The sequence below is a fragment of the Cimex lectularius genome, unplaced genomic scaffold (assembly GCF_000648675.2).
Source record: "Cimex lectularius strain Harlan isolate CLEC.00 unplaced genomic scaffold, Clec_2.1 scaffold16, whole genome shotgun sequence".
Lineage (NCBI taxonomy): Eukaryota > Metazoa > Arthropoda > Insecta > Hemiptera > Cimicidae > Cimex > Cimex lectularius.
Genome location: NW_019392679.1, coordinates 1,819,065 through 1,845,755, shown reverse-complemented (window position 1 = coordinate 1,845,755; position 26,691 = coordinate 1,819,065). Strand labels below are relative to the sequence as shown.

The 26,691-nt window shown below is 34.6% G+C and overlaps 2 protein-coding genes across 7 annotated transcripts in view; one reads left to right on the top strand and one right to left on the bottom strand.

Moving 5' to 3' along the window:
• Positions 1 to 19,590, bottom strand: part of LOC106661351 (beta carbonic anhydrase 1) — a 104,234-nt gene extending 84,644 nt beyond the window's left edge. Inside the window, exons 1-7 of one of the 5 annotated variants that reach the window (XM_014384653.2) lie at positions 18,726 to 18,989; positions 15,355 to 15,439; positions 15,137 to 15,276; positions 14,814 to 14,942; positions 14,640 to 14,750; positions 14,392 to 14,580; positions 7,302 to 7,466 (exon numbers count right to left, since the gene is read on the bottom strand). In XM_014384653.2, coding sequence (XP_014240139.1) covers positions 7,401 to 7,466; positions 14,392 to 14,580; positions 14,640 to 14,750; positions 14,814 to 14,942; positions 15,137 to 15,276; positions 15,355 to 15,439; positions 18,726 to 18,818 — 813 coding nt within the window. In that variant the 5' untranslated portion in view covers positions 18,819 to 18,989 and the 3' untranslated portion in view covers positions 7,302 to 7,400. Of the gene's footprint in view, positions 1 to 7,301; positions 7,467 to 13,550; positions 13,572 to 14,391; positions 14,581 to 14,639; positions 14,751 to 14,813; positions 14,943 to 15,136; positions 15,277 to 15,354; positions 15,440 to 18,725 lie in introns of those variants that run through there. The other 4 variants (XM_024225579.1, XM_024225577.1, XM_024225578.1 and 1 more) reach the window with 4 other exon arrangements.
• A 124-nt stretch (positions 19,591 to 19,714) lies between these two features.
• Positions 19,715 to 26,359, top strand: LOC106661349 (alpha-1,2-mannosyltransferase ALG9). Of its 2 annotated transcripts, none has more exons than XM_014384647.2 (13): positions 19,715 to 20,097; positions 23,510 to 23,663; positions 24,009 to 24,235; positions 24,310 to 24,423; positions 24,484 to 24,594; positions 24,780 to 24,867; positions 24,930 to 25,124; positions 25,194 to 25,310; positions 25,372 to 25,570; positions 25,626 to 25,767; positions 25,825 to 25,951; positions 26,014 to 26,144; positions 26,205 to 26,359. In XM_014384647.2, exons 1-13 carry the CDS (start codon positions 20,012 to 20,014, stop codon positions 26,320 to 26,322), a joined length of 1,809 nt encoding a protein of 602 aa, XP_014240133.1. In that variant the 5' UTR covers positions 19,715 to 20,011; the 3' UTR covers positions 26,323 to 26,359. The 2 variants fall into 2 exon arrangements, with proteins under 2 accessions (XP_014240133.1, XP_014240135.1); XM_014384649.2 differs by having other exon boundaries at positions 19,716 to 20,097; positions 24,030 to 24,235.
• Positions 26,360 to 26,691: the final 332 nt, after the last annotated feature.

The following is a 26,691-nucleotide window of genomic DNA, read 5'->3' as shown; positions in this document are numbered from 1 at the left end:
ATAAAATGTTAGCCAATATCAGTTGGAACATGTCAAAATTACAAAATTTAGAATTTTGGTCATTATTGCACGTTCTATTGAGGTTACAAAAAAATACCTACAACTTGTCAAATTTCACAAAAACTTCTTCATCTAATATGCTTTACGTTGATTTTTCAACTGTACTAGAACGTTATTTAAAAACCTGGATATATGAACGATATTGGCTAACATTTTATGTCATTCAGATTATTGCAAATAGAAGTTTCTTACAGCAAATTTAGCGTTCTTTCAAATGGTGTAATTGGATTTGTTGTAGTCTCAACATTTTGGAAGTTGTAAGCGTTTTTATGTGGCAAGGTAGTGAAAAGTTGAAAAAACATAAATTGACGAATATCTTCAAAATAGAGAACTTTCGAATCGATTCCCTGAGTTTCGTCAGAAAGAACTGGGACACCCTGTATATATATCATTTTACAGGAGATTTTTAAAGAAAAATATAAGATATAGCTCATTAACTTAAATAAATAAAAAAGTAAATCAAAAATGCTGCTATGGAAAGCCTGAAGAAAATATTCAATTCAGTACGGAATATTTCCTCCTCTAGCATTGATCATCGATTTTATGAGATTTTGAAAGTAGTGCCGTGGGATATTTTCATACTCTTCCGACAGCGCCATTCTTCATTCCTGCAAAATCTCTGGCGTCAATGGGCGACGTTTTACCCTCTTTGACAACTCGTCCCAAAGATGTTCGATGAGGTTTAAGACTGGATTACATGCTGGCCACCCCAATCATTGAATTAAAACCCGTTCCAAATGGTCAGCACGATCCTAGCTTTACGAGGCCTTCATTGTCATGCATAAAAATCAAACGTCGCCAATTAGTGATATAAAAGGAAGAACTTCTTCTGATAGCTCATCTTCAATGCATCACGCAGCTGTTAGGAAACCCTCGATGAAGATCGGGTTTGTACGATCTTCCATAGAAATACCTGCCCAAACCATAACACCACCGGAGTGAAAAATATTCGGGGACATATCGCTCTCCTGTTCTTCTCCAAACCCTCTCTTGGCCGTCAGAAAACCATTGATGGGATTTCTTGCGAAACTATTCTGCTCTGTGTCTTATCAGAGGTTCTGGACTAGTGGCAGGCCTTCTCGCACGAAATCCAGCTTCTAAAAGTCTTCGCCTTACAATGAGTAAACTTTTCTCACTTGCTGAAGCTGTTGCTTGATCTCAACGGCGGTGGAATGTCGATTAAGAAGTACGTTCGAAACAATAAATTACTTGAGATGTGCCACCATGGCGACCTCAGAAGCTCCAGCTTGACAGATGGAAAAACCTTTGGACAGTTGTTCTGTGAATGGTAAGCACCCTACCCACACACTTACCTTCTTCCATCTACCAACAATGCTATGATTCTAGCCGAATCTGATTCACTTAAAAGCGTCACTCAGACAAATTTGAAACTTAAAAGTGGTACAACTTAACAAAAAAATCAAATCACCGAAACATTAGAAACAAGGTTTACATAAAAACCAACAAAGAAGATATTGACTATTCAAAGATTTATTTACAAAATTCAATCGTAAACCTAAGTTGGAGATTTTATTTGTGTTTTATTTAATTCTAATCCTAAGCGGACACCCTGGCAAGAAAAGGGGCTGCCACACCGCTNACAAAAAAATCAAATCACCGAAACATTAGAAACAAGGTTTACATAAAAACCAACAAAGAAGATATTGACTATTCAAAGATTTATTTACAAAATTCAATCGTAAGCCTAAGTGGGAGATTTTATTTGTGTTTTATTTAATTTTAATCCTTTAAAATGGACCAAATATTGTTGTAAGATTAGATGGAGGATTGTCTAAGAGATAATTAAAAATATTAAAGGTGTTCACTTTTTTTTGCCTGTCAGTGTAAATTAGTTGCCTGAACACTTTGTATAAGCGACCCTTGCGATTAAATAATATTTTTTTTATTTTAATGGCGAGGTACCGATTGAGGAGTCTTATCAACTCCCAATTCACTGTGAGGGCCGATAGGGTACTCGATATTCCGCCATCGGCCCTCTCACTTATTCATTCACACAAACAAGAAATATTTGCATACGTAAACTTCACATTTGCGAATAATAACATATATATTTACAATATTTACAGATAGGGACGCCGTTTCCCTTAAAAATCGTAACAGGAGACGCAACACTCTCAAGTTCAAGGATTGTATTTAAGCCCGGTGCCATGCCTACTCGCACTTCCCTGTTGGAGCAATAATTTTAAATTAAAACAATAAAACGAGTTTTTTAGTTATATGTACATTTATAATAGAGAGAATACTGAAAAGTTTAAGTTTTACAATTGAAAGTATAAATAAACCAACTTGTTTTAATTATAATTTCCAAATTAGACGAATTGACGTTTTTTCGTCAACTTTCTTCTTTAGTACAACTTTCCCACTTGGGCGTCCACCGGGTTTTTGTGGTCGGCCAACGTTCAATTTAACTTTTACAATTCATCTCCATTAAGATTCGTCAACATTTTCACAACTTCCATTTATTTATTCATTCATCACGGCAGAGACAAGCCGTCCTTTTACAAATGGATATTTCCGACCCTCAGAAACGAACACGGAGTAAAAAATGTATCGGGAAAGAAATGTAGATCTTAGCCGGTAGAAGAGCACCGTTAAATTTTACTTTTACTCGATGCTAAAAAAATTCTTGTAGCAAAATTGCTTCGAAAAGAAAAGTTTCGGATATTGACCATCGAACAAGATTCTGCGTAAAATATGTTTTTTTAAATGTATTTATTAATTTATAAACACAATGAGCATAATTGCACTTATTATAAATTTGTTCTTGTTTTGTTGTTTACCCGGTAACGACAGATACAAAACGGCTAGCACTGCGCCCTAAAGACACTTGAAGACATTGTGTACCACTGTGTAGAATTAAGGGGCGAGAAGGATATAAAAATGGGGATGGGATGGTGTAGACAGGGGTTGAACAGGGTTAAGATGGATTGAAAGGTTGTAATGGAACTTTAAGAAGCGGGAACGGATCAATTAGTTGACGAAAGTATAATTTGTCTGAGGACTTTTGATAGCGAGAATTGGACGCATCGGATATTGGATGACTTGGCGGACCCCACGGTTAAGAAAAGTTTTGTACAAACTTTGTTTTTATAGTAATAACAGATTTCGATCTATGAAGCCTTCTAAGTTGTCCAAGTCTTCTGTTGAATTTTTATATGAAGTATTCCGCGTCAGTTTGCTCTCTAAATACTTGAGTTGATGATCTTTTTATTGATGTAGAATAGAAGACAAGTTTTTTTAAGTTTTCTTGGATAATGGAAGTGGCTTATACGAACTAGATATCGATTACGTTATGATGGTATGGGGACAGGATGAGGTCGGGAATGCTCCCGTGTGGTTTTCTGCCACATTTCTGAAGGAAATGTCAATTAGATATGATTCTAGGATAAAATAATAATCATTGGGTAGGATTTGGCTTCATAGAGGATTCCAGAGTACCTCATTCTTTCGAATGGTTGTACCACACCAAGAGAAAAGCTAAGCAATACTCGTTCATTTCCTAAGGTGTCTAGAAAGAGCGCAACAAACAAAAAGATTCTTTTTACATACAAGTAATTTTTTTAATGTAGAGGTACAGGGACAACAATAAGACACAGTTGTGGTTAAGTACAGTGGTATTGTTAAATACAGATCATCAGTACGCATCATAGATTTCACAGCATCTTTGTTGGGTGATAGGGATAGGATAGGAATAAAAGAGGCGGCCACAAGGCCTGCTGCACCTCGACCTGAATTGATCTATTGTGTTCCCCTGTTGTTTATAGCTTACTGGCCAGCTTCGGGTTATTAACCAGCCTCCACAACTTTGCCAGCGGCTCCTTGGTGTAGGATCTTGCTTGTGGTTTTTCTTGTCCTAGTTGCAAGAACTTGCACCTACATAGACCTTCACAGAAACATAAAATGTGTTCTGCGGTCTCCTCCTCTTCCTGGCAGTACCTGCACAGTATTTTTTCTGTCCGGTGCATGTGCTTTCTTAAGTGGCAGTACCCTGTCAGGAGTCCAACCAGAACTCTGGTTCGGTTGCGTTTTCCTTCTAGTAATTCTTTTATAAGTTTTGCGGATGTTCCTTTTAAGAATCTCTTTGCGTATTGTTCCACCAGGTTTTGGACTCATTAACGATCCATTTTAAGATGTATCCTCTTTTGTGTCAGGTTGCTAAGCCGCGTAGGGTTCTGGTCCTAGAGAGTCCATGTTGGCCCCCTTTTTGGCCAACATGTCAACCTTTTCGTAGTGGAATAGTATGAAATACGGAAAATTGTAACGGTTGATTTTGAAGTCGTCCCTGTTTTTAGAACATCTACTATTTTGCTCTCAGGCTGTCTTGACATAAGACAGGACGATGCGCAGTAACCATTATTACATAATACAATAAAAGGCAAACTTTTATAGTATTATTGACGCAAAGTAGGCAAAAGTAGAATTTTAAATGGCCGAGGTTTCACAGTTCGTCTGCCAACTCAATAGCTGGATGACAAAGGTGTCCTTGGTTGATCATCAAATTTTAAAGATTTAAAAGTAAAATTGATCGGCACTTGATCGCTCTAGGTTTATGTCATTTAAACTCGTTTAGCTTACGTCATCTTCAGTGAGTAAAGTTACTGTATACTACTCCACTACTAACTTTACGGGTTTTTTTTAAATTACATTTTAAAATCTACCTGTTTCTACATCCTTATTCTATGACCTTTTTTCGGGCAGATAGGTCAATTGCTTGATGTGATATTGTTGGCACAGAAGTCGGCCTCGGCGTATTTGACCATTGGCATTTCATTTGTCCAAAAGTTTGTTATGCTTTCGACAATTAGAAAAGCGGTAGTAATTGACCGGAAGCTCATTAGGGTTGTCATAGAAATGTGAAAAGTTTAGGGGCCGACATATAGCTGAGGTCATTGCCGGCCCTCTGCAAGTTTTTACTTCTTTTTCTGGTCTTTCTGCTTTTAATATGAAACTAAGTCGATTTTCTAAAACTCTAGCCTCTCATTTGTACCTCAGGTTGTCAACTACAGTATAGATATGAAACATTCAGTACACATAAATATATATAACCATAAACATAAAAGTCTGGTCACATATCGGCTTGCTCCTTACTTCCTGAAGGATTTGTAATCTCGAATTTCTTAGAGATTCCTCTCAAGAGGATCTGCAAATCCGGCTAATAAGCAGAGTGCGTCGTTTATCATTCCATTTTTCCAAAATAAAAGTTTATTGAATCTTCAATTTATACAAATTAAAATAAATAAATGAAATTCTCTTCTGTTTTACTATCGTCCTTGACCAATGAACAAACGATTTCTGATTCAGGCAACGTTTCCAGAGTACTCGATATTTCTCGGAACGGGGTCGAACCCACTCCATTCTCGCTAATAAATTCATTCCTATAAATTAACATAAACACACTCCGAATACAAACATAGAAGTCACATTCAACACTCTCTCAGAGAATTCGATATTCCTTGGAGCTGGGCTAAACAACCCCTTTCATACTAATAAATTACATTCATTCCAATAAATTAATATAGACTCAAAAACAACACGAACATCCATTTAAAAATCCCTATAGCCCTAAGGCCTGCTGCAGTGTCCCTAGACAATATGGTCCGACGATATATCAAAATATTGCCTATAAAGATCAAGCCTTCTGCAATTGAAAATATGCTCGACCGTCATTTCATTCTTACATACCAGGCATCTACGCAGTTGTTTCCAGCCAGGAGCTCTTTGTAATCCATGATTTTTTTTTCAGAACGGAAATGTGGGTCAAGTGTTTATGCGTGTGCCTGATCTCTGGGGTGGTTGTTGCAACTCTCCAGGAGGTACCCAGGGACCCTGAGACCACATGGCCATTGAGAAAGCTAAGATACGTAGATGTACAACCGAGGATGACTGCGGAGCTGCAGGTAAATTATACCTTCTTCTATTTTCACTTGTACGTTATAAAATGTTAAAATATTTTAAGTACGTTGTAGAAAATAACTAATAAATGTTTTAAATAATTATAAAATCATGTTCTGAGGATTTTGTCCTTGGGTGGGTACTGATTGTATGTTTCATGAAATTCAACAAATTCAGTTATCTATCTTCTATAAATAAATAAGGGTTAGAATAAAATTATCTTTAAAAAATTTATTTTTTTCCCGTTATGAGTAGTTAAAAAAAATGGATTGTTAACTAAGCCGCACCAAACACCCAGGTACCATTTAATTCAGTACTTTCTGAAAACATTTCATTGTTATTGATGTAACTTGTTCTTCCTGAGGATTTTGACAATAGTTTGAATTCTATTTACAAAGCAAAATAACAAACACTAAACAACATTTTTTTAAAAATTAAGATGATTTCATACAGTACAAAAAAAAAGACGCCTCACTCTATCACTAACTCTAGCCAGCAGGAATAAATTAAAATGTCCTTTAAACTGACTAAAAATGCATGCCTTGATATTTTATTGTTAACGATGAAAGCGAGCCTTCTTCCAGTTGTGGGATCTTTGGAATTAGAGGCATCTTTATTAATATCTAGTTGGCATACCTTGGAACATCAACATTCCTTTAACAAAATATGTATATAAAATAAATATGTATATGCAGTTGCCTCTGGATTAAAAAAACAATCTTGAATAAAATAAATAATGTTTGACTCTGCACAACATAAAATTAATTTTTTCTTTAATGACTGTTAAGATAACTAATTTAATAAATAACATATCAGCAATTGTCAAAGTATAGTCTAAATGAAATAAAGGTTCATTTAAAGACCAAATAGGAGTTGGATTGTTCTATGAAGTTTTCATAACTAAAGATTCATGAAGAGCTAGTGTACACTGGGAATCATTGTGGTGAGGTCTGCAAGAACATGTAACTTGATCATCTCTTGTCTGCCCCTGGTCATCAGATGTATTTCAACATCTTCGGTTAACCTGTACATACTGAACCACATCCATCAGACAAAATCAGCTAGAATAGGCAGACCAGGATTATCAGAGATGATCACACTTTAAACTGAAAATAAGCTTTGGAATGACTTTTTTATACAGTTAAATATCTGTATATATCTGGTCTGTGTGACAATTGCATATATGTTACACACTTCTTTACTTTGTTTACTTCACAATAGTAATAACTAACCTATATAAATTTTCAAGTGTCATTTCATACCTTTTTTATACTTTTTTTTTATTTACTTTATTTATACAATGTTTTTTAATTAATTAATTCGTCTTTAGGATCTGTTGGAGGATTTAGAAAAAGTGAAGAGATCGAGTCCATCTCTCTCTGTTGCTAACCCAATTGATGTACTACGAAGTAGACTGATGCTGGAAATCAATCGGCGATGGATGAACAAGGTTGATGAAGGTCAGGTCCAAGCAAATCGGCAATTCTTGCAAACTATTGGAAAGCGTTACATAATGCCACAAAGGTAAAAACAGAAAATGCAATAAATCTATACACTGTATGAATTTATTGTAAATTTGTAATGATAGTACTAGTATAGTTTAAAATTTGGATTACACTTATTTATATACACAGACAAATGAATGTGTAATATTGATAAATCCACAAGATAATTAGATAATTAACAACTATTTATGCAGTCCCAAATGAATGGAAATAAAATCTAAACATCACCCCATTCTTAAATATTTCATCTCGTTCACTCCGGTAATGCAATGGAGTCACTCATACAAACGCAGTATATCACTAACGTAATTAAGGGCAGATGGGGTACTAATACTGTTCCATCAACCCTCGCATTCACAATGATAATTAGATTGACTCACACCAGCCATTAAACATGAAAACATTGACTAGCTAAAACAACTATGTACAAGAGAAGAATTTGTTCAAACAATCTTAACAGCACAATCAGAAACATGCTTCTGTGTCTGTGATGAGTATGCCGGGAGGCAGTTTCCCAGCACTATATCAGCACTGTATCTATACTAAAGTCTCACTGTAAAGTATACCCAGGGGCTTTTAACTGGCTGTTCTGGCATCATGTTATGGCATCTGGAACAGCCAAGAAAGTACACAGGAAAAGTAGCTTTGGATTTTCTTTTCCTTCAGCAGGGAAATAGTAGTTCCAACTTACTTTTGATCAAGCAGGTCAATGAACATTATCCACTCAGTAAAAAGGTTAAAAAAATTTGACATAGAGCCCTCTTGTTCCTAATTACTCTGCCAAAACATCATTCAAATTCCCCTTACTTTTTGAGTTGAATTCAACTCTTGCTTTTACAACTACATTTATTACAGAATGCACTCAAAGCAAAATACCGAGGATAATCAAAAACGGGCATTTAATTCCATGATGCAAGTGAAAAACTTCTCTGATTAAGTCCTTTATCTTTCTGCCTGTGTTATTTTTTCCAGCAGGCATTGTGTGAATTAAAATTGCCCAACACCATATTTGGCAGGTATACATGTTCAATAGAAATGATAAATGATGGAGTGAGTGTGGTGTTCAATACCAGCATACATCTCACACGTGGAATACTGGATGCTAATATTCTGACTTAAATTGCTTGTAAATTTTACTGATATATCATTAGTTTCCCAAGAAAATTAACACCTGAACATTTATTCAGTATGGCCATGTTTTTCAACTTTTGGATACCAATACAGTTTATCTGACTGTTTTGGCATCACGGAGGTGGTATAAAATTCAACAAGTTTTGCACTACTGCCAAGCTTTTGGCATTAATTTTGCCTTCTTCGGGGTTCTACATTCATAAAATAATTTGGCCATATTTTTTTTTTAATTATTCACACAGTCAGTTAAGTTTAAAGCCTGATGGATCTTCTTTTTTTCCTGCTTAAGGCTTTATGAACTTTGCCTATTAGCCAATATAATTTCATATTCATGTTTTTTTATGAAAATGAAAATTACTGAAAATATATCACTTCAAATACCTGTATATTCTAGTTATTGTGACAACGACAACTCTTGAGTTCTATCATCAGCACATTTCCCTACTAATACATTGCACAATTATGTCTACTGCAGTTCCACCGAAGTATTCATTAATCTCTTTTTCCTCTACCCTTCAGGTCACACTTTTCTACTTTTAGGTGATAGACACCAAAGGGAATAAGACAGACTGAAAAAAACATGCATTACTCCTTGGGCAATCAAATCTCTGCCATTGATTATACAGAATGTCATATCCTTCTAAAACCCTATCAGATTTGGTGGTTAAATCCTCTAGTACCTGTAATAGTTACAGGGGGATACATTAGCCCACCAGGCAGTAGTACAGACTAGAATTGTTAAAAAGACAATTATTCTTTCCTTATAAACATTTATAAAACAATTATAAAAGTTAATTTTATATATAAAAACAAATGTATCATTTATCATATAGTTTACAATCTTTATCTACTTAAATTTAATCATAAATAAAGGGGGCCATAGTAGCCAAGTGGACAGCATGATCAATTCTCAGCTCGTAGATCCCGCGATCATGGTTTGATTCCCACCATCACCCCGGCCCTTTTTTTTCACGCAACCCTTCGTTCCAACTATATAAATATTAAATAATTTAATTTTACAATATTTTTATAATTTTTATTAAATAAATTAATTAATAAAAAATATTAAAACTATATAAATATATAATTAAATGTTTTTCCACAGGGCTCTGTACCAGGACAAATCTGATAGTCCCACCGACTACAATAACAGCGGTGACTTGAACTGGGATTCCTCATAAATTATTATAGATCACCCCCCCCCCCCAAATGCTTAAACAACAAGAAATAAAAATGACCGTTACATATAAAGGATTATTATTCCGATGAAGAAGAACAAATTCACCAATCTTCTCTGTACAAATAATGAAAAAACATTGATTTTTAATAAAAAATTAAATATAAATAATAAAAAGATGTATAATTAATTAGTGTATTTCATTTGGTTTGTTTTCTTTTTTTATACTTTACAATGATTTATTTGCTTGTTAGTCAAAATTTGAATGAACCCTTCCTAATTCCCATAAATATACTAATATAGAATCTTATTGCATTTAATTAAAATGTGTATTAATGGTGAGTAGTTACAATGTAAGTTGATTGTTTAATATATATAGATTCTTTTTTGTTTTTTGTAAATAATGCACTTTTACCAAATTTATATATTTTTGTTAACAAAGTGTTAAAAATATATTTTTTACTTATTGGTGCAAAAACCTATTTTTGACAATAGTACTCATAATTGTCACTACTGGCAGAAATAAACTTAAATTATACTAGTTAATAACATAAATCTCACTGTATTTTCTGACGCAAATTGTTAATTTATTCTTTATAAGAGCCCTACAGTATTATTAATATTATTTTAATTAGGTGTAAAGGAATCATAAAATTTCATTTTTTTTTTTTAAATTAACTTATAAATTTTCTTTATAGCATTTTTTACACAATAAAAGAACAGATGCTAAATGCTTTATTTTGTTTTCTACATAGAAATAAAAGGCCATCTCATATTATAAAAAATATTCTCATTAACTGACAAATGTTATATTTGTTTAATAAAGATTATAAATTGTTAACCTGTACCCATTTTTTTTATTTTTTATTTAATGAATTAAAACTATATTATACTACTAGATGGTTTAAGCAAACAATGTAAGTTGAAACATAGTAGCCAATCACCCAATAAAAGGATATCTGAATGTTATAGATATTGTCGATTATGGATTCTTTTGTAAAATTTCCACACAACTTGAGTATTTAAAAAAATCCTTATTCTTAAGAAACCGCTCATGTCAGTCTTCCACGAGGCTGAGAATTTACTACTCCTTGAAATTTATTTTTATATTGTTTGAACAGACTTATGTATACGTTTTGTATTTGAATGGTGTGAAATAAGAACAGGCGCTTCAATAAACAATGTTGATGTCAGTGATAACTTCTTTTATTCAGCTTTGAAATTGATATATTTTATCAAATAATAGTTTAAATAAATTATTACTTTAAAAAAAAGTACGAATATTCACATTTTATTTACCTAAGCGTTGAAAAAATTAAATTAAATAAAAACACTTTATTATAGGAAGTGTGAACAAACAGCATTTCTCAAATTGACCCTATCAAAAATTACAGATTACAAATTAGAAGATTGGTCATAATTTATAATAGTTATTGAAAATGCTTATTGTTGAAGCACATTTCAACCCCAATGAGGATCACTGGGCCGGCTCGGTAAAGAAGCCCTCACATCAAGAGAGGCTCAAGAGCACTATTGTTGATAGGTGGCCCTTGGAGGACCTGACTCATGGAAGGTCATCCTCACCCGATTAAGAATAGGCCGTGTGAGGTTGACTCACAAACACTTACTTCTGGTTGAAAGTGAGACTTGTGTTTGAGCACAGCAGCAGGTATCTGGGCTCCTCTTCCAATTTTTAGAGCAAACTAGGCTTTTTTACTCTATATAATACTTTTTTTTTTTTTTTTGGTGAGTGTGTTGAGACTGAATGTATTTATTAGTGTGAATGTTTAGTATGATAAGGCTGATGGTGGAACCATACCCCGATGGACCCCTTTCACAGAACAAAATCCAAGGTGAATCCTTTTCATTCAAGTATTTAAAATTAGATACTTATAGTATATGTAGTAAATTCAAGTTTTATAATTTAGCATTAGCCAGTCCATTCCTAATTAGACAATGGAGAGGGACATCAGTATGAAGACAAACATTAGATTGATATACTTAACTTTATTTATAAAATTCGGAACACAAAAATCAAATTGGAATGGATAGGTATGTAAAACTCGATCCAATTTCCAAAGTAATAATTTGAACATTAATGATAAATCAATTAATGGGAAATGTGAGATTGTTTTAGCCTGCACAATTTGGATATGTTGGGTTTAATTATTGATAGCTGGAGATGTATGTCAGGTTCAACATCTAGACAGCTTCTGTATTTAGTTTTGATGGTTATAATAGAAAATCCAAATTCGCATAGGTAAGTTGTGGCAAATAGAAGAACACATTTTGCTTTTTCAGCGAGCAGTTGAATTTTTTTGTTAGACAGACAGAGTCAAAAATGGGGGTAAGTATCGGACTCAAAAGTAGATTTCAAGTCCACTAATTTCGTGGTCTGCTTGACCAATTAATATCTTACAATTAATTAAGGTTTTCAGTTGAGATAAAAAAGTCAATGGCACGAGCAGGATTCGAACCCACAATCTTCGGCTTGATACGCCGCTGCTCTACCAGATTCACTCGGATGAAAAATGGCAAAAAAGAGGAAAAATTCAAAAGGTGTAATTGAGATGGGAAGTTGGTGTCCGAGTGGATCGAGGTCATGATAGCTCAAGTGGTAGAGCAGCGGCGTATCAAGCCGAAGATCGTGGGTTCGAATCCCGCTCATGCCATTGACTTTTTTTATCTCAACTGAAAACCTTAATTAATTGTTTCAAGGTGGAGTCTGAAGTAATGAAACATTCGTATCTACTTGAAAATTTGGTTCGCTTGTCGAAATTGAAAACGGTTTGACCACCCATTCATGGCCTTGCAGGATTGTATCTCGAGCAGTTGGGAAGTTGTGCTCAAAGGTTATCTATCAACTTTGAAGGTCTTCATATATTTCATCATAAGCTCATAATCTCCAATTGTTTTCATTAAAAAAAAAAAAATTATTTAACACAGGAAAACCCACAACCACTTCCTTTTCAACTAATTCAACCCAAAACTGGATTTTTCTTTTGAAGGCATGAACTTTGTCATTATCATTGAAAGATGTGATACTCCCTTGCAAAGAAAGACCCATTTCAATCATTTTAATGAAAATATACATATGACGGCCAATTTGAAATTGTGGTCCATCAACAAAGATAAGACTTCAGAATTCCGATAATCTTAAAAGTGTTTTCGCACAAGACAGCCACCTACCACTTCTGTATTCACCTTGGAATGATGTAAGCTTCCCATATCGACACATAGTATTATGAAATGTCTTGACTACAATGACCATGACTATATAATTAATAATTTGAAAAGACTCATCCAAAACTTTCCTAAAACAGGCTGGCATTTATTTATTGGAGAACACAATGACTACTGCTGCCAAATAAAAACTTTTGTTTTCAGTAATCATTATCATTAGTTTTTAATTTTATTTATTCTCCATTTATTTTTGTAATTGTTACGTTTTCTCCAATTTGGGGAGCAATAGGTGATTGAGGAATATCGAGTACTCCACGACCCTAAGGGCATGGTATGAAATTAGAAAAGAGTGTTTTTAAGAGTGAGGGAGAATGTGAAAGGGTTTGGATTTAGGAACCGATTGCATTGGAGGCTGAAATTACCTAGTTGTGTGTTGATAGCCCCCGGAGCCCAACCACAGAAGCTGGACTGCCCACACCCGGATTGGGTGATTCTCGACGCCTGCCACTAATTTATTGTAAATTACAAAATCTGGAATTGCTGGCAAGTGGTAGGCTCAGCTCTGCTCTCGAGCCCCATCTGCAGAATTGGGCTCTCTATTGCTAATAAATCAGTATCAGTAAAATTCACTAATTTCGTGGTCTGCTTGACCAATTAATATATTACAATTAATTAAGGTTTTTAGTTGAGTTAAAAAAGTCAATGGCACGAGCAGGATTCGAACCCACGATCTCCGGTTAGATATGACACTGCTCTGGCACTTAACACCAACTTCAACTTAAATTCAAAAGGTGGGGTGAGATGGGAAGTTGGTGTCCGAGTGGATCGAGGTCACGATAGCTCAAGTTGTTGAGCAGCGGCGTATCTAGCCAAAGATCGTGGGTTCGAATCCCGCTCGTGACATTGCCTTTTTTATCTCAACTAAAAACCATAATTAATTGTAATCAGTAAAATGTACAATACAATAAAGTTTTCTGGGTGTAATTAAAAATTAGACATTAATATTTTAAAATGTTATTCTCCATTATAAAAATACATCCAATATAAATATTATATTTTAAAATTATAAATTATTTAAATATGAAACATTTTGTTCCTGAAATGTGGTATTCCATGTTGGAAATATATAAATCACAGACAGTTAAATTTTTTAAATGCAGTGGCAATTTCAGAAGAAATTGACAAAAAAAATCTCTAATAATCATTCCGTTAATTACTACTAATCTTGTAGTTTACTAATCTACTAATTCCTCTTATTTTTCATTGTGGGTTAAATCTGGGTTAGTCTTCAAACTTCCCTTGGACACTTTTACATATTTATACTTAAATTTCAAATAAGGCAGGAATTTAGCACTGATAAATAGGACTATAATGAATGAATGCTCATTCATAACAACTTAATCATGAATAGTACTTTGTTACCTCTAAAGAGAGTTTGTCAACAGTATCTTCGTTTATTTCGACAAAGCGCTTGTTCTGCCGGCTGAAGTAGAAAATGTCACCCGTGTAAATGTCAAACCAGAGAGCGTGGATGTGAAGTTCATACTTTTCAAGGCGTCGCTTCAAAAAGCCATAACTCGCGATGTTGGCTAATTGTTGTAAGCAATTTATCTGTTTAAACAATACGGTTGAAATTGTTCGTCTAGATTGAAATAAAGTCGTGAAATTACCTGAGACAGTTTGTCTTCGGTAGAAAATCTATTCTCGTGGTCTATGTAAGCAACAAACTTCCTCAGCGGAGTTTCAGACTGAAATATCAACGGGTCCTTGTAGCCAGATATCTGAAATTCATATTAGATTGTAAACACTAAAATTGCATTTAAAAAATCAGATTTGTGGGTTACTTCCAACTCTTGGAATTTTTCCAATGACGAGTACGCATGATTGCAAAGCCAGGATCTCAAAGGTGAAATCCGTCTATTGTCCTTACTAGAAAACTCTTCATCTCTCAGTTTATACAGTAGGTTCATTGCCTAAAATCACAACAAAAAATACATGTTATATAAAACTAACATTAGAAAAAATTTTACTCCAAAAATTTAAAGAGCATTCACATAATAAAAAAATACTTCATTATCAGCACATGTTTTTGTAATTTTAATTGTTAAACACTCTTAAGGCAAAAAATTTGTACAATCATAAAAGCAATGTTACATTAAAATATCACCTTGCAATCCGAGTGTCCACAAACAATTATGTGCCTGATGTCATTGACAATGCAACCTAATTCCAAAGCAGCTGGTTCATTTGTTGTTATCTCGTCTCGAAAATGGTGAGCATGAGGAATAATATTGCCAGCGTTACGAACTAAAATTTAAAAAAAAAAGTTTTTATTGTAATTATTAGATTTTAACAAAAAATCAACATGATTAAAATAATAATTACCGACGAACATGTCACCGACATTGGTTTTTGTAAACCTGGTAGGGATCATTCTACTGTCCATGCAGGTGAAGAAAACTGCTTTGGGCTGTAAAAATGGTAACAAATTGATGTTGAGTATTAAAACTGCCAATAAATAGAATCAATTTAAAGTATCCAACTAGGCAGATCCTTGCTATTGGGTTGTCCGGAAAATAATGCAGGATTTTAAGTTTTCATTAAAAAAAATCTATATAAAATATTCTGTTTACGTTTACAGGATTACTCATTTGTATGAATGTCAACACTTATTAATCCTCTTCCAAATGATATTGTTTGTTTACCTCTGTAGCATTCCGCTACTTGGAAATAATTCAGTCATCCTTATAATGTCAAAGCGAGAATTTCGTACGATTTTCTTTTACGAGTTTAAACTCGGCCGAAGCGGAGCCCAAACGGCTAGAAACATTAACCAAGTCTGGGGCGAGGGTTGTGTTAATGAGTGCACTGTGCAAAGGTGGTTTAAAAAATTTCGGGAGGGAGATTTCAGCCTTGAAGATGAAGAAGGTCGTGGAAGGCCTTCCTCTCTTAATGATGATGTTCTGCGATCAGTGGTGGGTGCAGAGCAACTCAAAGTCAGTAAAACGACCGTCGCTGACCACCTCAAGGCGATTGGAAAAGTGAAAAAACTCGAAAATTGGGTTCCACACTCATTAAACGATCGCCAAAAAAATCAGCGCTTTGATGTTTGTGCATCACTTCTTTGTCGAAACAAAAATGACCCATTTCTGGCCAGAATTGTTACATGTGACGAAAAGTGGATTCTCTACGATAACACTAGACGTTCTGGACAGTGGCTCGACAAAGGAGAAGCTCCAATACATTTTCCAAAGCCCCAACTCATCAAAAAAAGGTAATGGTTACGGTATGGTGGGCTTCATTTGGTTTAATACACTACAGCTTCTTAAATCCTGGCGAAACCATCAATGCTGAATCATACTGTAACCAAATTAATACCATGCATCAGAAATTGGCAGTAATGAAGCCCTCTTTGGTCAATCGGAAAGGGCCCATTTTGTTGCATGACAACGCTCGACCACATGTGTCACGTGTAACGTCACAAAAATTATTGGAGCTTGGCTATGAAACTTTGCCTCACCCACCCTACTCTCCGGACCTCTCGCCTACTGACTACCATTTTTTTAGACACCTGGACCACTACTTACAACACATAATATTCAAAAATCAAACGGAACTGGAAAATGCATTTATTGACTTTATCAATTCTAAAAATTCTGAATTCTACTCAGACGGAATTAATAAGTTACCAACACGTTGGGAGAAATGTATTGAGAGTATGGGAAATTATTTTGATTAAAGAACATTGCTTTAAAGTAACTAGTTTCTTTTTTTTTGTTTAATACCAAAATCCTGCATTATTTTCCGGACAACCCAATAGCAGACTAGGTATTCCACTGGTAATTCTACTAAACGAGTTTGTAATAAAAATGTAAATATAAAATAAAAATATAAATTGCAAGACTTCCTCTTGAGGTCTGTGAGGTGATGAATCAGTAATGAAGTCGTTTCCAATCATTCTGGTCTGCCTAGTCTTACTGTTTTGGTCTGTCAGGTGAGTTTTAGCACATTTTCAGTGCTGGGTTCATGGTTATACCAGTAATTGGGGCAATACTGTAAAGCTGGAATCAATACAATAAATACCTTTTTAATAAATCAAAATATTCTCCTACAGCTAAAATACACTTCTCCCGATGTGCTGTAAGCTTTTTCAGCCCCTCCTTGTAGAAGTTTGGAGTTTGAGATGTAAGGAATTCTTTGATTGCCGTTTTGAGAGCATCTCATTTGAAAAATTTCATTTCTAAGATTAATACATATTCTAAAATGGTCCAGGGCACAAAAAAAGGTAGAAGTCAGCCGGCGATAGGTCTGGTGAATATGGTGGATGTGGAAGAACTTCAATTTTTAGCTCTTGAAGTTGTTGCATTGTCAATTTGAACCGTGAGGACAATGGTGGAGGAGTATGACCAAACTTTGATGTTTTTCATGGAGTTTCTGATAAAAAATGTCTAACACTCGGCAATATGAGTTTGCTGTGATTGTTTCAACAGTGCTTAAAAAATTAAAATGTATCAAACCACCCATTCCCCACCAAACTGTCAGCTTAATTTTTTTGGGGTGAAGACTTGGCCATCTGCTTTGGAAACTAATCTCTATCCAACCATTAGCTGATGATATGTGATTGTCGTACAGGACCCACTTTTTGTCACAAATGAGAACCTGGTTCAAAAATGGTTCATTGTGATTTCGCTACAAAAGCGATTTACAAATATTGTAACGTTAAGTCTTTCTGTGGTTCAGACAATTCAATTATACAAATTATTGGAGGTTGGTGCAGCGAGCACCTAGAAGAGAACAACAAATGAAATGCTGTTATATTTATTGATGGGTTGCGTTTCTGTCTATGTAGTTATAGCAAGACTGAAGAGTCTACCGAGAACAGGGGATGCTTACAATTCCCCAGTTCGTGCTCCCTTCAGTGCAGTTTGGAGGAGGTGCTGTAATGGTGTGGGATGGGATTTACACCGTAGGATGAACAGGATTCCATATAGTTGAAGGCACCATGACTGCAGCCCATTATGTACAAGAAATTATTGAGGAATACATCCCTCAAACCAGGGATCCATTGACAGGGACTTTCTATTTCTGGATGACAATGCCAGACCTCATAGAGGCAGAGTTGTTCATGTTTAGAAAACCTGGGAATATCCCATCTGCCTCTTCCTCCATTGTCACCAGACCGCAGATTGAGCATATGGAATGCATTGCAGAGAAGGCTTTTCAATCACCATCTGCAGCACTGCAACATCTAAGGAGTGAAATTTTTGAAAAATCAAATTAATGACAACCTTAATAACAGTAGACCTAACAGGTCCAAAGAAGTTTTAGCTAACAGAGGGCATTATACACGGTATTAATTGTTTAAAAAAATTATTGTGTCCCATAAACAAAATTATGGAACTATAACTTTTATTTTATTTTTCAAAATTCCTTAATTAAATTTTCCTTCAGTAAAAACAATAATTTATAATAAATTTTAATGCAATTTATAATATAAATAAAATAAAAATGCTAATGTAAGTAAATACTACAAAATTGGCAATAGCTCTATTCATTTTTAAGCAGTTTAGAACTCATCTGGTGACATGGACTAACTTCAAGAAGGCTACAACTTCATTTTGTAACATAACCTTCCACGAAGGTTTCATCAAGAACTGAAGTCGAAGACCTCGAATATGTTTAGCCCCATTCCGAAACAAAAAATTCTTCCCGTCGACGTCAAATTTTTCAGACCGAAACATAAAGAGACAACTCACGACTGGATGGTCGCGAACACGGGCAAATTGTTCCAACATGTACAGCCGGTCCGTTCCCCTGTAGTTCATAATCCCTCTAAAGAGCCGGTCCATATTCGAACTCGAGTCCTCTAGAACATGTAGAAATGTGGAAGCCGTGAAGATCCTTTCTCATCGCACGCTATCGCGACTTATCCTTGAAATTGCATCGGCCCATTTTGAATGTCAAAATCAAAAGGAAGGGAAGAACCGGAAATGAAATACAATCAAAATATCGATCCTGACGAACTTCAATATTTTAGATCGATAACTTTCTACCTTCAAGGTCTGATGGTGGAAACAACTAGTAACATAAATGTCGTTTATTTTACATTTGGCATTTCTTGTGAAAGTTTACTGGGTCTGAGTGATGAACCAGCAATTCGGTCGTTTCCCCTAATCTTTGACCTGTTCGTACTCATTGTTTTAATCTCTATTCTTTTCCCCATCTTCAGGGGATGACCTGTGTGCTATTTTTCGTTTCCTTTTACAAAAAATAACTTGGTATGATGACCCACAGCCGACAGTTAAATGTTGAGAGGCGTTTAACTATCAAATTTTAACTTAAGAACCATAAAGTTTTGATGCAATCTTTATTTTTGGCATTTATCACGAATAATTTTTCAACGGCGTTTCTGTAATCAATGTCCTCTTCTTTATTTTAAGAATTATTTCGGTTTTGACTGGAAGATGTTCAAGATTTAGCAGAAAACTCGTCAGACATGGTACCGAGTAGCTATTGAACATGACAGCAATTTACATTAAACAGCCCAATACAAGATCAATAATAAATAATTAAAATTTAAATTAAAAAAATGAATTCGATAAGCTATCGCAGGATTTGTTGGGAAAGATTTCAAAAAAACAGCTCGAAATTTGGCGTCGGTAATTCAGAGAGAAAAGAAAATTTCAAAGAGTTCCTTAAATGGAGGAAATCGATTTTTGTTCCGTCTTGCTGTGCGTAGTGATAACGCAGGCGCCGTTCTGGAATGGACGCCGAATGAAGAACTGGCCATCGCCCGCCTGTGTCTTATCACTGTATCACAGTATCGCACTTGAGAATATCATGCCCGAGACTGGCGGCCACGGTCCGACCATGTACCCGCGAACTCTTTACTCACGATAACCCGAAACGACCGTCTTATGAGTAAAAGTAAGTTTGAAAATTAGAAGGGTGCTGCGTCAGGCGTAGCTATGTGGCCGGTTTACCTTTGGCCAGCATTATCTTCACTTGTCTGAGTTATCTTCTCGTAAGCGTTCAACACGACATGCCGCACATGATAAGGCAGAGGAATAATCCAAACTCCCCCAACATCAGGAAGAATGGACCAAAGTGGAAACACCTACAAAACAGGTATCAGCGCATTACTTTCAAACATTATGAAAAAAAAATATATCTAGTGAAAACAATCCTTAAACCCCACAAACATGTTTTTTTTTTATGCAATCTGCTCATATCACTGACAGATACACGACGTGCCTCAAGACATAGAGAGGTACGCCTTTCTGTTTCATCATTATCTTTCGACTATCTAATCACATGATCTCTATTCTGTGCTCTCTCAGTAGTCACTAGGTACTGTAATTCTTTTTGTGCATGTGATTTCTCTCTAAGACCTGAATTAAATTATTCATAAAATATTGTAAGCTTAATAGGCCTCTAATGTTTTAGTTTTTTATGTGCAAAACTTTATTCCATACAACTTATTATGCAACAAACAAATGTGTATATTGTACTGTTTAAAAAAATTATATAACAACAATAAATAAATAATAACAAACTTTACATAATATATAATGTCGCTGGATTTATAAAAGGAGAAAATCAATATATTCCTGAAAATATTAATTTATTTACAGAATTAGTTTTACAATATACAATATTATGCTTATATTGCTTACATACAAAACATTGAAAATTAATCAATTTTATAAGTCACTAGTGAACAGTGTAGATGAAGATTCACTATATTTTTCGTTCTTCTCGTGTAGAAATGTGTGGTGATTAGTGACCATTAATCGATATTTGTTTAGAAATCGTGAGATGCCGTCTGGTGTGATGTAGGTTTCAGAAAAACATTTTCTTTATTGTGCCAACGTTTTGATCTTTATTGAGATCATCTTCAGGGCCTGGGATTTACAAACATTGTTTACATATAACAATTACATTTTGGATGTGGAAAAGTGAATTTATACAATGCAAAATATATTTTTTTATATATTCAATCAAAGTATTTCTACTCACTCAAAGTGTTTGTCACAATTACACAGAAGACAAACACTTTGAGTGAGTAGAAATGCTTTGATTGAATATATAAAAAAATATATTTTGCATTGTATAAATTCTCTTTTCCACATCCAAAATGTAATTGTTATATGTAAACAATGTTTGTAAATCCCAGGCCCTGAAGATGATCTCAATAAAGATCGAAACGTTGGCACGATAAAGAAACTGTTTTTCTGAAACCTACATCACACCTTACCGCATCTCACGATTTCTAAATAAAAATTCACTATATTATTAATTCTGTCTGATAATGTTCATACTTCATATTGTTTGTCACTGCCTCCGTGACGTAGTCTCAAGCGTAGCAATCATGACAGGACATTGTTACATTAATAACTCCATTTCGTACGCATTCCTTTTCAAATTCTTGCAACCACGACTCCACATTCTGACTTCCACCACTAAATTCATCTTGAACAAATGCGCTTTCTACTTTTGACAATGACAGTGCCATTTGTTCAATATCATTCTGATGTATGTGAATATAATTCTTTAAATACAAAGATTTTATCAACTACATTTTTGCTATATCTGCTGGTAGAGTTGCTGCGATATTTCTGTATTGATTTTCTTTGGTTATGTTTTTACAGGCATTTTTGACGGTCCCCATGGTGGGACTCACGTTGCTACATGAAGAGAAAACCATACATAGAATCCTCATCTACTAATTTAATCGATTTTACCTGTATTGGTAGATTCCCATATTCATCCTTCTCCATTTTAAGGTGAACTCTCTCTTTTAGGGTAGGCATCTTTGAAATTAAAATCAATTTATAATATCGGTGGATTTATAAAAGGAAAAAATCAATGTATTCCTTAAAATGTTGATTTATTTGCAGAATTAGTTTTGCAATATGCAATATTATGCATATATTGCTTATACAAAACATACCTGAAAATGAATCGATTTTATATGTACTTATTTATTACTTTATTTACACTTTTCACTATTTGATATTATTAATTCTGTGTTATAATGTTCATACTTCATATCATTGCCTGATGCTAACTTCACAATATCGGATACTTGGCCACTACAATCGTGCATAGTCTCATGCATAGCGATCATGACAACGCTTACTAATATATGTACATACATACACATATACCTATACCACTATATAGTACACTACTCGGTTGTGACAGAGATAACACTTAATAAGTGTTTTTTTGCTATTACAAGGCGACTGACAGGATATTGTGCAGCATGGTGTCATTCACACAATTCATACTGTATCGAGCAGATCATTCTGTCTGACTCTTGTTTTCATACGCCTTCTTTGAAACTTTCAAAAATGGATAGAAGTGACATTTTTTATAACAACAAACAAATTTCATTAGTTCAAACATAACCCACGACAACAGTGACTACAATTATGCACGCAAAGTTAAAAACTGAAATGCAAGGGGGTGAATCCATTACTCTGGTTTTGCTTCTTTTTCGTCTAATTAAACGCCGAAGGGCTACAGCTTCTAACTCGTCCATTATAAAAATATGACATGATCAAACATCTAAGTCTTTAAACTGTTTGCAAAAGGATCAAGAAGAGATGGAGGGAAGGCGACTGAATCTAGTCACCAGGGATACTTTTTGTATCTCATACCGATCGCCTCTGTGTGAACCTATGGGTTTTATTTTTCATCGATTATTAAAGGAATGGGATGTGGTTAGAGTTAAGGGAAAGCAGTGGCCAAGTGGTTAGAACATCCGACTCGTACTTGCCATGCTAGCAGTTCTGGGTTTGAATCGTGGCACAGCTCATGGCTTTTTAATTGAGAAAAGTATGAAAGAAGTATTGTAAAGCGGTTTGACTCTGCATCTGCGACAGTCAATGCATAGTTGGATATTAAGCCCTCCTAAAGCCATTTTGTCTTCAAAAAAAGCCAATTACTTTACTTTTTTTTCGGAGAGTTAGTCATTTTGTAATCTGAATAATCTTATAAATAATGACAATTAATTAAGGTTTTTAGTTGAGGTGAAAAAAAGTCAATGGCACGAGCGGGATTCGAACCCACAATCTTCGGCTAGATACGCCGCTGCTCTACCACTTGAGCTATCGTGACCTCGATCCACTCGGACATCAACTCCCCATCTCAACCCCACCTTATGAGTTTGAGATGGGGAGTTGATGTCCGAGTGGATCGAGGTCACGATAGCTCAAGTGGTAGAGCAGCGGCGTATCTAGCTGAAGGTGGTTCGAATCCCTCTCGTGCCATTAACTTTTTTTCATCTCAACTAAAAACCTTAATTAATTGTCATGTATTAATTGGTCGAGCGGACCACGAAAGTAGTGAATTAACTTATAAATAATTCTCTAATTACACAACTTCAAATAAAATTTATTTTCTTCGTTGAGAATACGAAAAAGGCTGCTTCAGATACTCAGATCAGTACTCACAACGAGTATTTTACTTTTCTCAACCACAAATGAGATATTTTGAATTTTAACATCCAACCATAAAAACTCAATTGTTTCAGAAGTGAAGCGGTTAATCCAAGCAATGCAATTGAGTATGGACTTAGTTTTCCCACTGGTTACACAGCTTTCAAGGTCCTCCTCTCAGCTAGGATCGTCGCTGCTATCTGGAGCCACATCACAGATTGTGATGAGACTTTCAATTACTGGGAACCCGTGAGTACTTTAACAAAATATTGAATCCATGTATAGCCAGTCACTACCAAAATTCAATATTCAAAATTTAACAGACGACAAACTGTTGTTTTAGATTGAGTCTTTTAAAATACATCAAAAATATGATTGCCTTTGACTTTAAACTATGTTCATTTACTTTGAAATTGTCACCCTCTTAACCTTATCAATTATTTAAATTTATTTTTTCCAAACTATTAAATTATTATAATTCCTCCCCCCCCCCCCAATGAAAGGTCATAAAACTATAATCTATTACCTTTCTTTTATATGTATTTTTTGTGGTTTAAATTAAAGGCATACATACAGAAAATAATTTGCTGATAGAGTTTTGTTTTCTTGTACCAGGGTCATTATCTCTTATATGGGAAAGGGTTGCAGACTTGGGAGTACAGTCCGAAGTATGCACTCAGGTCGTACACATACCTGCTGTTCCAGCTCGTCCCTGCACTGATTTACAATGCGATTCTCAGGCCAGAGAGACTTTTGCTTTTCTATTTCCAAAGGTGCCTCCTCGCAGTCGCCTGCTCAGTTTGCGAAGTCTATTTCTACAAGTCTGTACCAATTTAAATGCGACAATTTTATTATTGTAAATTTATTATTGTTATTTTTTTTTTTTTTCTATTAGGAGTATATGCAGGGAATTCGGCATACACGTGGGTAGGATGACGCTGATATTTCAACTGTTCAGTGCAGGAATGTACATCTCCTCTACAGCATTTTTACCCTCATCATTCTCCATGTCTGAATCGTAATTTATTTTGTGAAATTATTTATTTATTAAACGTTTTTAAACGCTTAGGTATATGACGATGCTTTCTATTGGAGCTTGGTATCACAGAAAATATGAATTGGCAGTATTCTTAACTGCAATATCATCCTTCCTCAGTTGGCCTTTTGCAGCATTGATAGGGTAAAATTTTAGTAATAATAATAATTATTATTTTAATGTTTATGATTTTGCTTTGTGAGGGTTAATTTGGCTTAATTTTCTGGTAATTACTTTTTTCTAGCATAAATATTTACAACAAATTATATTTATTTTGTCTTTTTAATTTGTTGACAACCATTTTCTTTTCAACTCTATTTTGATTTTAGTGTTCCAATTGCATATGACATGGTTTTTATGAGGAAAGAAATTGGAAAATTCACTAAATGGTGCTTGATATCTTGCTTCATTATTCTGGTAGTTGCGTCCCATTTGTATATTTAAATTGCATAGTTACATTTCATTATTTCCATTTTCAGCTTCCTATGATTAAAATAGACTCGATGTATTATGGAAAATGGGTGATAGCACCATTGAACATCGTCTTGTACAATGTTTTTAGTTCACATGGGCCAGACCTTTACGGCACCGAGCCGTGGTATTTTTATCTTTTAAACGGTTTTCTCAATTTCAACTTTGTTTTCTTGTCAGCTCTTCTGACACCAATTGCTTTGGTATGACAGCTATTTTATCCATTCTGTTTGTTGTATTAAAAAATAATAATAATAATAATAATTTTCTAGTGGACTGTAAGTAAAATTGTATCGGTCAATGCTAGAAATCCAGCGTGTCTTCCGTATTCTCTCTCCCTCCTACCACTTTATTTGTGGTTGGGTGTGTTCATGTTGCAATCCCACAAGGTATGTAGAAAAAAGGTAATTTAAAATTTAAAAAAATACATATTTGTTTATTTTTACTTAGGAAGAGAGGTTTTTGTTTCCGGTCTACCCGATGATTTGTCTATGCGGAGCGTTGACAGTAGACGCGATTCAAAAAATTTACTTTAGACTTTTTGTGAGAACTGGGCAGCATTATTTACACCACACTTCACACATCGTATTCCCCGCTGTTTTTATTACATCTCTTCTTGGCGTCACTCGGATCCTCGCCCTATACAAAGGTAATTTAGTGCTAAAAACTTTTCAAAGCTTATTTTATTGATTTCGTAATTCCAGGTTATCATGCCCCAATGGATACGTATATGGAATTGAACAAAATGTCGGCTGAAGGGAATCTGCCGACGCTAAATTACTTTAACATATGTGTTGGGAAGGAATGGTACAGATTCCCCACATCATTCTTCCTACCAAATGACAGGTTGATAAATGTCAAGATTTTTAAATTAAACAGTAATTAATTTTTTCCCCACCAAAGATGGACTTTGCAGTTTTTGAAATCAGAGTTCAGCGGTCAGTTACCAAAATACTATAGTCAGACTGATGGGACCTCGGTAATACCTGATTACATGAATAATGAAAATAAAGAAGAAATCACTCGATATGTGAGTTGTAATATGTTGTTTAATTGGCTTCAGATAATTTTTTTCTGTTCACCTCCCCCCAGGGTAATTTGACTTCCTGCCACTTTTTGGTAGACTTGGACATAGGCCAGTCAACTGATTATGAGCCAAACTATTCTTCTCAAGTTGAAAAATGGGTCATCGTCAAAAGCATTCCATTCTTAAATAACATCAAGTAAGCTTTCATATAATAAATTTATGTAACTTGTAATCTTTCATTGCAACCCATTTCCAGAACTAGCAAATGGGTCAAAGCATTTTACATACCGTACATTTGGGAGAGGAATGCTGTTTACGGAACGTATAATTTACTTCAGGCCCGAAAGATGAGAGTTCAGCCTTCAAAATATTAAGAAAATGTACTTAATAAAAGTGTGTATAAATAAATAACTGTGTATTTTTCATTTAATTATATGTTCTAATCAGTATGATACTAGTAATTTTCTTATTACATTAACATTATTCCTAATGTTTAAACTTGAACAAAATCGTTGGTTCTCTTTTTCCAAATAAATCCAAGTTTATTCCTAATTTAATAACTTAGCTTTTTGATACCTTTTCCCTTCTCAAAAAAAAAAAAAAAAAGGCAAATGTGTATTATGTAATTATTAATGCATAAGTCAAACAATAATGTTTTATAGAAAAATTGGTTGCTGTTTCAGACTTAACTAGGCGATAAACGATGAACTAAATATGTGACTTAAGGGCTAGTTACTAAGCTC